This window comes from Lipotes vexillifer, unplaced genomic scaffold (genome assembly GCF_000442215.2).
Source record: "Lipotes vexillifer unplaced genomic scaffold, Lipotes_vexillifer_v1.1 scaffold469, whole genome shotgun sequence".
Classification (NCBI taxonomy): Eukaryota; Metazoa; Chordata; class Mammalia; order Artiodactyla; family Lipotidae; genus Lipotes; species Lipotes vexillifer.
In genome coordinates this window covers 362900-374322 of record NW_006788006.1, presented here as the reverse complement: position 1 = coordinate 374322, position 11423 = coordinate 362900, and the positions used below count along the sequence as shown (strand labels likewise).

The window sequence follows — 11423 nt, the reverse complement described above, 5'->3', positions numbered from 1 at the left end:
CCTACACGTGCCTTCACTTTACCTGGACAGTATATTTGCATACACCCAGAGTATTCCATAGCTTGATGGTTTTATCTCGGGAGCCAGAGACAATTTGCCGGTTGTCAGAAGAGAAGGCCACACTCAGCACATCCTTGGTATGGCCTACAAATCGGCGCGTGGTGGTGCCCCTGAGAGGAAGGACGTGGTTACTCTCTAGACTGACTCTGCAAACATTTTTACACAGTCAGACTGTTTCCCTGGCCTGGTTCCTCTCCCAGTGGAGCGGCATCACTCACAACCCTGGACATGGCTTTGATAACAGCAGGCCCCTGGCTGAGAATATGCTGGAGAATCCCTTCAGAATTGCAGGACATGTCCTCACTCCCATGTGGGGATTGGCTGACAATGTCACCTCTCATCACCAGGATCCCCCGTTATGCCTGACCATCCAAAGACTGAGCTACCAGCACACAACACAGTCAAACTTTGCCTACTCCCAAGTGCAATATCTGATAAAACTGCTCAGCCAGACCACTCCTCAGCAATTCTGTAGAACATTAAAAACAAGGAGGGTGGCCAAACAACCACAACTATCTTCTCCAGGTATTCTCTGCCTTATAGTTCCTACAATGAACCCAATCACCCCTGGGAAACCACTTCCAGATATTATCTACCCAGCTTTCCCCCAGTGCCCCAGAGCAGCTACTTGCGTTGTGAGATCCCAGAGGCGAAGGGTTCCATCCCAGGAGCCTGAGAGGGCAAACTGGCCATCCGAGGAGATGACCACGTCACTAACAAAGTGGGAGTGACCCCGAAGAGCACGCTGTGGGATACCGTAGTTGGTCTCATCTCTGGTCAGCTTCCACATGATGATGGTCTTGTCTAAGGGCAGGTAAAACAAAAGAAAACCTAGTGAGAAACCCCACAGCCCACCCTCTGACCTACTGGATAATGCCTCAAGCTGACTGGTGGGCTCACAAGATAAATTAAGGGCATTTAGGGGGTAGGGGAACTACGGGCTATGAGTGCAGTTACTAGTCAAATCCAAGTGACTCTCTATTCAAGAGTCAAGTAGAGCTAAGTGGTACCCTGAGAATTTAACTCAGGTGTGAGGAACTTTACCAGGTTATGGATGCCCCTTTTGGAGATTCAGACCAATTCAAGGTCTATTTTAAGTATTTTCTGAGGTCTAATGCATGAACACAGCAGCCTGGGTGTGGGAAGACTAGCTGTGGGCCTCCAGAGACTACTGTTGAGGGCTGCAAGAAGTGCTGGAATTAGAAGTCACTTTAGGCGCTACAGGACTGCGTGCTTTCCCTGCAACGTGTTCCACTCAACAAGCTTTCTTATTAAGTGCCAGACATGATCCTAGCCTTAGATGATCCATTTTTAAATAGCGTGGGCGCAAACACAAGGCCCAAGAAGTCTCCAAAGGAAACCAGGTACACAGTGAATAAGAAAAACCCAGAGCAGAATGGGCAGACCCGGGTTAGCCGTGAGACTGGTGTCACGAGGTTCTCCGTGGAGTCCCCCCAGTTCCCACCGAGTAGACAGCCGGGCGGCAGCTCAGAAACAGCCTCTGGGTTTCAGCATGGGCACTCAGATGGCATGTTGGGGTCATCACCGCGCCGCCCGACCCGTAGGCTCCTGGGCACACAGCCACACACGCAGGTTAGGGGGCCAGAGATTTTAAAAAAGCCCCCAACCGTGCAACCCTCCTGGTAGCCATCCGTGTCTCGGAGTCTGCAAAGTGGGGACGCCTCATGGGTTTTGCCGTGCTGACACCTAGGCAGGGGTCAACTCACACCCCACCTCCCGGCCCACGGGCCCAGTCATGCGACGCGCGCAACGCCCCCTACCCCTCAATCCTCTACCTGGCACCTCAGCCATACCTCGAGAGGCGGACAGTATCATGTCCGGGAACTGCGGAGTGGTAGCGATCTGGGTCACCCAGCCGTTGTGGCCCTTGAGGGTGCCACGAAGGGTCATCTGTTCAGTCATGACGGCGGCGGGTGCGGCTGTCGCCGCAGCGACAAGGATGGAACTGGATAGCTCAGAGAGACAACCCACAGACACACGTTCCTGCCGCGGCCCTGCGGAGAAAAAGAGCGAGCCGCTCCGCGCCGGAACCGGAAATATCCGCCCTCTCGAGTAAAATGGCGCCCTCCTATAATTCACTTCTGCTCAAGATGGTGGCGCTATGTAGTGCACGGTGGGATGTAAAATAAGAAGATCTCATGGTCTCCTCCGCCGCGCAACATAATTTGGCAACACCTTACAAATACATTCCGAAACCAACACGCCCGAATATTTAAAAAAGCCTCCTCACGGTTGGAGCATGAGGTCTAAGAAGCGGAAGAGAGAAGTGCACGCCCCATTCCCGTAACGATCGCCCAGCGTCTTCACTGTCCCTACGTGGCTCAGCACGAACCCCGCCCTTTCCGCTTGGTGGCTTGGAGGGCAGCGGAGAGGGAGCGTAATTTCGTGGGCGTAACTGTGAGTAACGGTGGGCAATGTGAAAAATACGGTATTAAATTTTAAAAATAAACTGTGCTCAGGTGAACTATTAAACCCTAACATTTCCTTGCGCGCGGGGCGCGGGGGCAACTCTTCCCTCAGAGATTGATGCTCTGATGGTTTTGGTTGAGGAGCTCCATGCTCGGAAAGACTTAGTCCACCCAGGACTAAGGCAGGAATGAGTTACGGAGCGGAAAACCGGGGATGGAGGAAAAATCAGTCTGTGGGCTGTTGGACAGTAGCTCGCTCCCGCCTAGGCAAGAGCGCGGAGAGCTCTCGCAGAAACTGAGAAGCCCCAAGAGGAAGGACCTCCGGGTTCTTACTTCTTCGTACTCGGGCCAAACCACTCACAGAAAGGTGAGGGGTTTGCGGGTCCAGGTTTCATTCCTGTTTGTAACATGTATTAACTTTATTGTCTCATCTGTGAAATGAGAGTGGGAATAATAGTACCTACCTCACATGGTGTGGAGAGTAAATGGGTTAAGATAGGTAAAACGCCCAGAAAAATGCCTGGCAGAGTAAATGCACGCAACTTAGTGAGCACCCTATTTTAGGTCTTGGGAATACAGCAGTGAACAAGATAAAACATACCTGTTTCTTTGTTGTTTTTTGAGTTTACATACGATGGGATGGGGAGGAGAGAGCTCGAGGGGGAGACTTTAACAAAGACAGGAAGATGTGGGAGAAAGCCCTGAGAATTTATGGGGGGATAATGTTCCAGTCGGAGGGAAGAGTCAGTGCAAAAGTACAGAGCTGGAGCATTGGAGGCCGTGGGGACCAAAACAATGAGATGGAGGTGGGGGGCAGTTGACTGAGGGCCTCACGGTCTGGGGGAAGGACCTTGGAAAGCCGTGCTGTAACGCGTGCCTTTGGGGAAAAAAGCGAGGGGCAATGGCAAAGCTGCTGTGGGTTATGGCCACGCAAGTGTGCGAAGAAGGCCAGAATCCGTCCCTTGAGAGCAGCTACTCTCATGGTCCCCTGCAGACCCCTGCCTTCCTCCGCAGCCACGCTGGGCTCCTCCATAGCCTAACGACTGTCCTTTAAGGCTTCCAGGCTTGTACATCACCTGCCTCCACGGCGCCCCCACCTGGCTATCCTGTCGCTTTTCCAACACTGAACTCTACCCCCACCCAAGTGTTTTGTTTCTCCTGTGGTCGTGCGTTTACTCACCCCAGCATCCAGCTCGCTGCCCATGACTCCCGCCGTGCCTGCGCCCCACTGGGCGCTCAGCACAATGGAGAGGTTAGCGATTCTTTGTCATCTCAGTGTGGAATGTGGGATGTGTTGCCCAGCATCTCCTCTCTGCCCTCGAGAACACTGGCTCCTCCACCTCCTACCTCCACTCTCCAAAGACACCATCACTCAATCACATTATTACATTTTTTCCCCTCGAGAAACCTCATTCGGCTCTCTCTTTCTTGAACTTTGTCCGGGGTGCCCCTGTGGAATCCACGTCCCTGAGGTAGGACACCAGGAGACTAGGTTTAAAACGAGCCAGCCAGGTCCTTCACACCGGCTCAAAGATGGGACCTTTCTGTAACACTAGGCTCTTTTCCAGAAGCCACCCAGATAAGCCCTGCCCTCCCGGGTTCCCCAGCCCACCTCTGCCCAGCCCCTCCCAAGTCCTCCTTGCCCTGCCTCTGGGCCGAGACCCTTGAAGGTGCCTTTCCTGACCCGCAGGCCTCTCCCCACACTTGTCTCTACTCTTGAGACGTTCTCGCAGCGCCGCCTCCTATGGGGCCAAGGAGGGAATTCAGGTTTTGCCCTGGAGCCCACCAGGACTAAGCCAGTGATGCCAGTGGAGAGAGAGAAGTGGGATGTAGTGGAATTTCCTGTTGACCAGAGACCCTGCAGGATTCAGGCTTTCCACTTCAGAGTTTTCCTCCAATCACCACCTGGTCTATCCCTTCTTGGAGGGTAGGCCAGCAGGCCATAATGCCACTGAAAGACAATCTTTAGCCGAAGGAGGCCTTGCCTCAACCCTGGGGACGCTGGGGACCTCTGGCAGTAGCTCTGGCGGGGGCGGGGGCGGGGGGGGTGGTGGTGGAGCAGCCTTTCCTGCCCAGCCCCAGCTGCAGTTGAGCCCCATCCACGCCCACTTCCCTCAAGGGCGTCCGTGGCTCCCTGCTGGGCATCCAGGTCCTCGCTTGTCCCGGTTAGGGTCCACCTGGTCTCCTCACTCCTCTCAAGTAGGAATCTGTAGGTTCACTCTTGGTTAGCAAAGGGAGCCTGGCCCCTTCCAGCAGAGTGATGTCCCTCCGCTGCTGGATAGTTTGAGAATCAGCTCTGCCTTTCACAACGAAGTCTACTAACTACTCTAGCCAGGTTGGGCCGGGCCTCCAGGCCTCTTCCGTCTCACCCAGGGTATCTCTTCTCCAACCTCAGGGAGGTGGAAGCCTGCTCTCACCTGCCCTTTGGGGAAAATTCAGCTCTCCTCCAAGCCATCTTCCCACTTCTCCAGGCCGCCCACGCCCTACTGGCAAAACTTGTCCTGGCCCCGAGTTTAGTGTTGTCTCACCCACTTATCATCTGAACCCCTGGGCTGCCCCATCTTTCCCGTCCCGACGGGCACCACCTCCATTCCACACAAGGTACGAATCCCACGGAAGAAATTGGAGAGGCTCTTCTAAGGAAGTCTGTCTCACTATTCCTTTTCTGAAGGGAGCCCCCAGGACCCACACAGCTGGAAAGAGCCCCTTAGGCTTCTTGCCAGAGGCCCGTGATCTCTGGGACCAGAGGCCTCCATCCCCTCCTGCCAGCATCCAAGAGGTGAGAGAGGTCTTCCCTTGAATGCTGAGGTGAGGGCTTCTGTAGGTGCTGGGTAAGGGACGGAGGGAAAGGTGTGTGGCCAGGACCAGAGGGCCTGCTGACTGCCAGCCCTGGGCAGGCGGTTTCCCTTCATCATTTTACTGTCCTTCTGTGGATTCAGTGTGGTTGGCTCTGGCATGCTCTATGCTCTGTTGTACATTGGCCCTCCCTTGCTCCTCCAACTCATCCATTCTCTCCCACACAGAACACACATTGTTCTTCTGCCTGGAAGGCCCACCGTGTCTAACCCCCCCTTTCTTAGTTAAATCTAAGCTTCCTTCAGGTCTCAGCTCCGGTTGCGACATCTGGGAAGCGCTCTGTGACCCTCAGATGTAGGTGAGGCTCCTTTATTTCATGCTGTCATAGTGGTGGTGCAGTGTTTGTTGGGTTTCATTTAAATTCTGCCACCGGTCTCCTATAAGTGCCCTAAGGACAGGGACTAGGCTGTTTCTGCTCACATGTTGCATTCCCAGCACCTGGTAGAGGCTTTGGTATGAGGAAGATTCTAATCATGGTGGCCAGCCTCACAGGCTGAGTAGTTAGGGGCAAGTAGTTAAAGGGAGGGCGCTCCAGGCAGAGGGATCAGCTTGGGGGACGAGGTGTGCAATTGGTTTGAGGGATCAGCTTGGGGGACGAGGTGTGCAATTGGTTTGCATGCACAAGTTTGGGAGTGATGGTTTCAAGAAGAAAAGTAGAGTGGAATCCAAGGTGGGCAGGGAACCCTAGTGCTTTTGTCCTGAAGCCCAGGACAGTCTCTTTAGGATTATCTCATCCCTCTCCTGCCTAGCCTTGATTTTACTGAAAGGCATCTGTAGTCAGAGTGAAGGCTAGGTTGGAGGAGTAAGACTAGAAACAAGTAGAGTTCAGAAGCTGGACAGGAGGGTCTCCTAGAGGATCATGAGAGTCTTACAAAGGAAAGGACAGAGGACTTAACCAAAGGCCTTATGAGTGAGGGGTTGACCATCTCTTCCAATCCATCTCTACCCTACTTCCTTTACTCCAGGGTCTAGACTCGGGTTCTGAATACAGAAGCTATTTAATGACTGAGGCCTAAAGATTAAGTTCAAAAAGGCTGGAGACAAGGAAATGTGAGACTGTAATTATAGGTTCTGTTCCAATCTTCCTAGTGAGAGGTGGGGATGTGGCATTAAATCAATGCTGGGAACAGATCTTATAAAGAAATCACATGCCATTTTTTAATGTCTCTTGAAAAAGATTCCTTGTCCATCTTAGCCAGTAACCTGAGGTCTAACAGTCGCCTAGAAAGCTGCTAAGGCATTCTGTTGGGTCTTCCCTGCGAGAGGGACTGTGGGATTCCCCAGGGCCTGGGTGCTTTAGCAGATGTGCAGAGTCAGAGGCTATGAAGGTGGGCATGATCTGGTCAGGTGTATTCCAGGAAGGACTATAAGAAATGCCAGCAGAAGGCAAGCTTCTTGCCTTGTTAAAGGATTTAAAGCAGCATTAGGTGGTAGGGAGAGACAAAAGGTGACCAAAGGTGCCTGTTCTCGGCTTTTTACCAGGAAGAGGATTTCATATGAACCAGGGTCAGTAGAGTATATTGAAATGGAACGTTGAGGCTAGCTAGCTCACTACAAGATATGACAGCTGAGGAGACAGCCCTCAGCTCTCATAACCCTTCCCTGCTCACACCTGGGTTAAATAGCCAGAGCCTGCTGAGAAATTCCATCCTTTGCTACAGAGGGAGAGAAGGGATTTTATATGCCTAGGAAATGGTAGACAAAAAAGGGGTTGTGACCTCCAGGGATCCTCTTGCAGGCCACCTGGATCCCCATTTATCTTTGCAGGGGCCCTGCTAGACGCCAAGTGGAATTTTCGACCAGAAGGCTCTGACCAACTCTGGATCTGAATCCTTTAGGATGGGAGAAAAGGCAAGGAAGCCCTAAGCATGAACCTCAGTTAGTGAGATAGATATGGAGGAATGAACCTCCCTGTTCTTTAAGGCTATATCTAATTCGAATCCCCGAGGTATCCATTTTCCCCCCTTTTTGGAAGGGGGATAGCTGGGGAGAAGAGGAGCATGTCTCCTGGTAACAGGAGCCTTGTGGCATCTCCTCCTATACTTCCCACATGCACAGATGAGCTGTTTCCCTAAGCCCCAGATTCTCAGACTATGCCTCTGAGGACTCTGGTTTGTGGGCAAACACTATCATTAAAAGTTAAATTTATCATTACCTTTAGCTCTCACAGTCTCCTCTTCAGCCCTGTTATTCTTAGAACCTCTCACTTCATCTTCTCTCATTAACACTGCCAGCACAAACTGCCTTCCCTTCCAGGACTCCACGACCTCCTCACCACCTTCTGTCAGGATCTAGTGTGAAAGGAGAAAGGGAAGAACCTACTTACCTGCTTAAATACTAGGTTCTGCCCCTCATCCCATTTTCAAAAAGTCAGGCATGAAATAAAACCTTATTTATACTTACACTCCTCCTGTTTTGGGGTTCTAGCCCCAGCTCTTTTGGGGAAGAGGGTAATGGGTTTTTTTTTAGCTGCTTTTCACTAGAGTTCTCCCCTGTCACATCTCTTACATGTGATCCACACGGATCACAATTGTAACCGGCTCAAGGCCATTTTGGTCAGATTTAAAAAAAAAAAAAGAGAGAGCTGCCTTTTCTCCTTTTATACCTAAAAATATCACCTTACAGCCGTCTCTCTCCTGACTGAGAAAAGAAAGTTGTCTTACTTCTGCTTTTTCTTCTTCCCTTTGGACTTTACTACTCCTGAAGGTCCTAGGAAGGACCAGAATTCAACCTGCCTTTTTTGTATAGAACTGTACAGTTCAACATGATTTGACAGCCACTAGCCATATATGACTATTTAAATTAAAATTAAATACAATGACAAATTCGGTTCCGGAGTTGCACTTGCCACGTTTCAAGAGCTCAAGTCATATGTAGCCAGTGGTACCTCTACTATATTGCATAGCACAGATTGAGAACACTTGCATCATTGCAGAAAGTCCTTTTAGAGCTGGTATAGAGGGCTAGTGTCCCTGTCTCCCCCTTTTTGTAATCCTGTTTTATCAGTCAATAAATATTTGTGCTAACTTCACTGTTATAGGATAGCTTTCAAAGGTGGTCAGGGATTAGGGGTGGGAAACAGCATAGAATCTCTTGGTCCTATAAAGGTTTCAGAAGGGATGGCATAGGGACCAGAGGTTGATGGCCAATCTAAGGAGGAGCCTTAGATTTTAAGGAAGTGCTTTAAGGGCTGATGTTATATAATATGTATCCGCCCAGGGCTTCTCCCACTCTGACAGGAGCAGAGAGGATCTGGTCTTATCTATAAGTTCTGAAAAATACTTAAAAAAACAAAATAAACAATTGCCCTATGGCCCTGCTGAAACTAAGGAATAGCTGAAGTGATTGCCTTTTCTTACTATTTGTTTCTAGATCTCAATTTCATATACTGCTTTATCTGTTTTAGCCCTTGATGGCAGTGATATAGGCAGCTCTAATGTTTACAAAAGGCCTGTTGACCCTGCCACCTGTATGCCAAGAGCTGGGAGAAGTGGGGGTCATATCAATTAATCCACTGATGCTAAGGCTACATTTAATAAAATTCCAGATAGGTGAGGTTGTTCTTCCACTGAACACTTTTGAACACCTGTGCTAGGCACTGGCTATAGGGCCTAAGTGAGGCTAGTAATGGCACGTCTGTCGATATGACCACTTTTCCCTGAGACTAGACAAGTGGTTCTCAACCAGGGATGCTTTTGCACCACCCCTCCCCAAGACATTTGGCAAGGTCTGGAGACATTTGTGGTTGTCACAATGGTGGAGGAGTGCTCCATACATCTAGTGGGTAGAGTCCACGGATGCTACTAAGCATCCTTGAATGCACAGGACATCCCCCACGCCCCAAAGCAAAGAACTATCTCACTCAAAATGTCAAGAGTGCTGAGGTTGAGAAACCCTGGTCTAGACCACAACATGGATCAGTTCTTCGTGCCAAGACTAATCCTGCGGTCCAGGGTCAGAAGGATAGTAAGTGAGGCTAACAAGTGTCTTGATAAATTGGGAAAGAAAAAAATTAGGAGTCAGTGCAACAGTGACCTCCATAAAGATGAAGGGCAGGTATAACTGGAATGTGTTTAACTGCACTAGAATGCTATGAGCTAAGGTCATGGTGCAATTGGAGTTCAGGATTTCAGATGTGTAGCAAGTCTGTGTGAAGATGAGGTGCAGGGTACAGCCACAGGAGTAGAGAGGAGCAAGTTTAAACAGTCTGTCTTGTGATACAGCAGTCAACAGCTGAACCTAGTAGGGAAGACATTCAATAAGCAGATGAGCGTCTGGTGCATATAGATAAATATCAGTTTTTCTCAATGTTTTTGTAACCCACACCTTTACTTTCCATATACCTTAACATCTCACATTCTGTCTCCCTCAGTGTTATTTAAAATTTCAAAATTAAGTTTCATGATTAAAATTAATCAAAGCAATGGTAATTTTGGAAGGCAAAAATTTATTCAGATGATGTAATAACCATGTCACTATTAAGCCCTAACTTTTCTTTCCTGGATGGCGTAGAAGATGCAACAAAACACAAGCTGCTTTGACAACACTCTTGCAGTGTTTTCTCTCACAGTTAGTTATACCAAAAAAAAAAGCTTTTAAGATATAAGGAGAAAATGGAATAACGAATGGATTAAAGTCTGAAAGTTTCTAGTCAAAACAATCAGACTTTGAGTTCCACAAACTCCTCCTGAAGTTTTTCCAGTGAGGATTGAACATCAGTGTGAAACATTCTTCCCAAAAGCTACCGCAGGTAGGTTTCAAGAACAAGGTCAAGAACACATCACCCAAAATAGTTTTAGATTCCCTTTCTTCCTTCCTTTTCCTTCCTTTTCTTTCCTTCCTTCCTTCTCTCTTTCTTCCTTTCCTGGAAATAACATTCATGTATCCCATTCTCTAAAGATTGGCCAAGAAAATTAAGACATTTTTAGCATGAGTTTGCTATCTGTAGCTAGATTTTTGGCAAGTACTTAAAGTATTTCATAATGAGCAGTGATGTTGGTGTTTGCCCCCTGACATTTCAGGGTCAATGTATTTTAAGCCTCAATTTGTTAAATTATGCTTGAAGTTTTAATTTTTGAAGTTTTAAAGTACAGATTCTTTATCACAGGTGTCCCCAAATCAGTTCTGTCCATAAATTCAGCTGAACTAAGTTCTTTGACAACCAAGGAACCTCAGTATATGACAGAAAACACTCTAAACAGCATTCAGATCTTTGAAAACCAAGGCAAACTGGGATCAAATGTACTATTTTTCACAACAGTTATGCTGACGGCAAGGCTTAAGATTTCCAGTAGATTATGGGCAGACTGATGGAAGTCGATGCTTGATGGTGACTGCTGCAGTACATCTTTCTTTCTTTTAAAATAAATTTATTTATTTATTTATTTATTTATTTATGGCTGTGTTGGGTCTTTGTTGCTGTGCACGGGCCTTCTCTAGTTGCGGTGAGCGGGGGCTACTCTTCTTCCTTGCGGTGTGCAGGCTTCTCACTGCGGTGGCTTCTCTTGTTGCAGAGCACAGGCTCTAGGTGCGCGGGCTTCAGTAGTTGTGGCATGCGGGCTCAGTAGTTGTGGCTCATGGGCTCTAGAGCACAGGCTCAGTAGTTGTGGCGTACGGGCTTAGTTGCTCCACAGCATGTGGGATCTTCCCGGACCAGGGCCCGAACCCGTGTTCCCTGCATTGGCAGGCGGATTCTTAACCACTGCGCCACCAGGGAAGCCCTGCAGTACATCTTGAATGCCAGTTTTCTTGAATTTTTGACAAAGACCCATATCTAAAACATGTCATTGCTGTAGCACCACCAACATATACTCCTATAATTTTTTTCTTCCAACTAAGTTCATTTCATACAACTTCAAAAATATTGTCTTTAGTGCTCGCTTAGTGAAAATAGCACATCCACAGTTTTTAAAGCCTTATTCTGAACATAAGCAAAGCACAATTTTCTTCATCAGTAGATTAATCCCAACTAATAGCAAAGAAGGATGAGCTGTTTTTTTTAAAACCTGACGTTTGATATGCTCAGTCAATGAATTCAGAGTTCAGACGCAGAAGCTGATGAAGAAATTCTGGAATTCT

At 48.6% G+C, this 11423-nt stretch overlaps 1 protein-coding gene across 1 annotated transcript in view; it reads right to left on the bottom strand.

Moving 5' to 3' along the window:
* RACK1 (receptor for activated C kinase 1) overlaps positions 1 to 2089 on the bottom strand; it is a 4619-nt gene extending 2530 nt beyond the window's left edge. Inside the window, exons 1-3 of the mRNA XM_007460952.1 lie at positions 1875 to 2089; positions 693 to 864; positions 23 to 170 (exon numbers count right to left, since the gene is read on the bottom strand). Coding sequence (XP_007461014.1) covers positions 23 to 170; positions 693 to 864; positions 1875 to 1983 — 429 coding nt within the window. The 5' untranslated portion in view covers positions 1984 to 2089. The remainder of the gene's footprint in view (positions 1 to 22; positions 171 to 692; positions 865 to 1874) is intronic.
* Positions 2090 to 11423: the final 9334 nt, after the last annotated feature.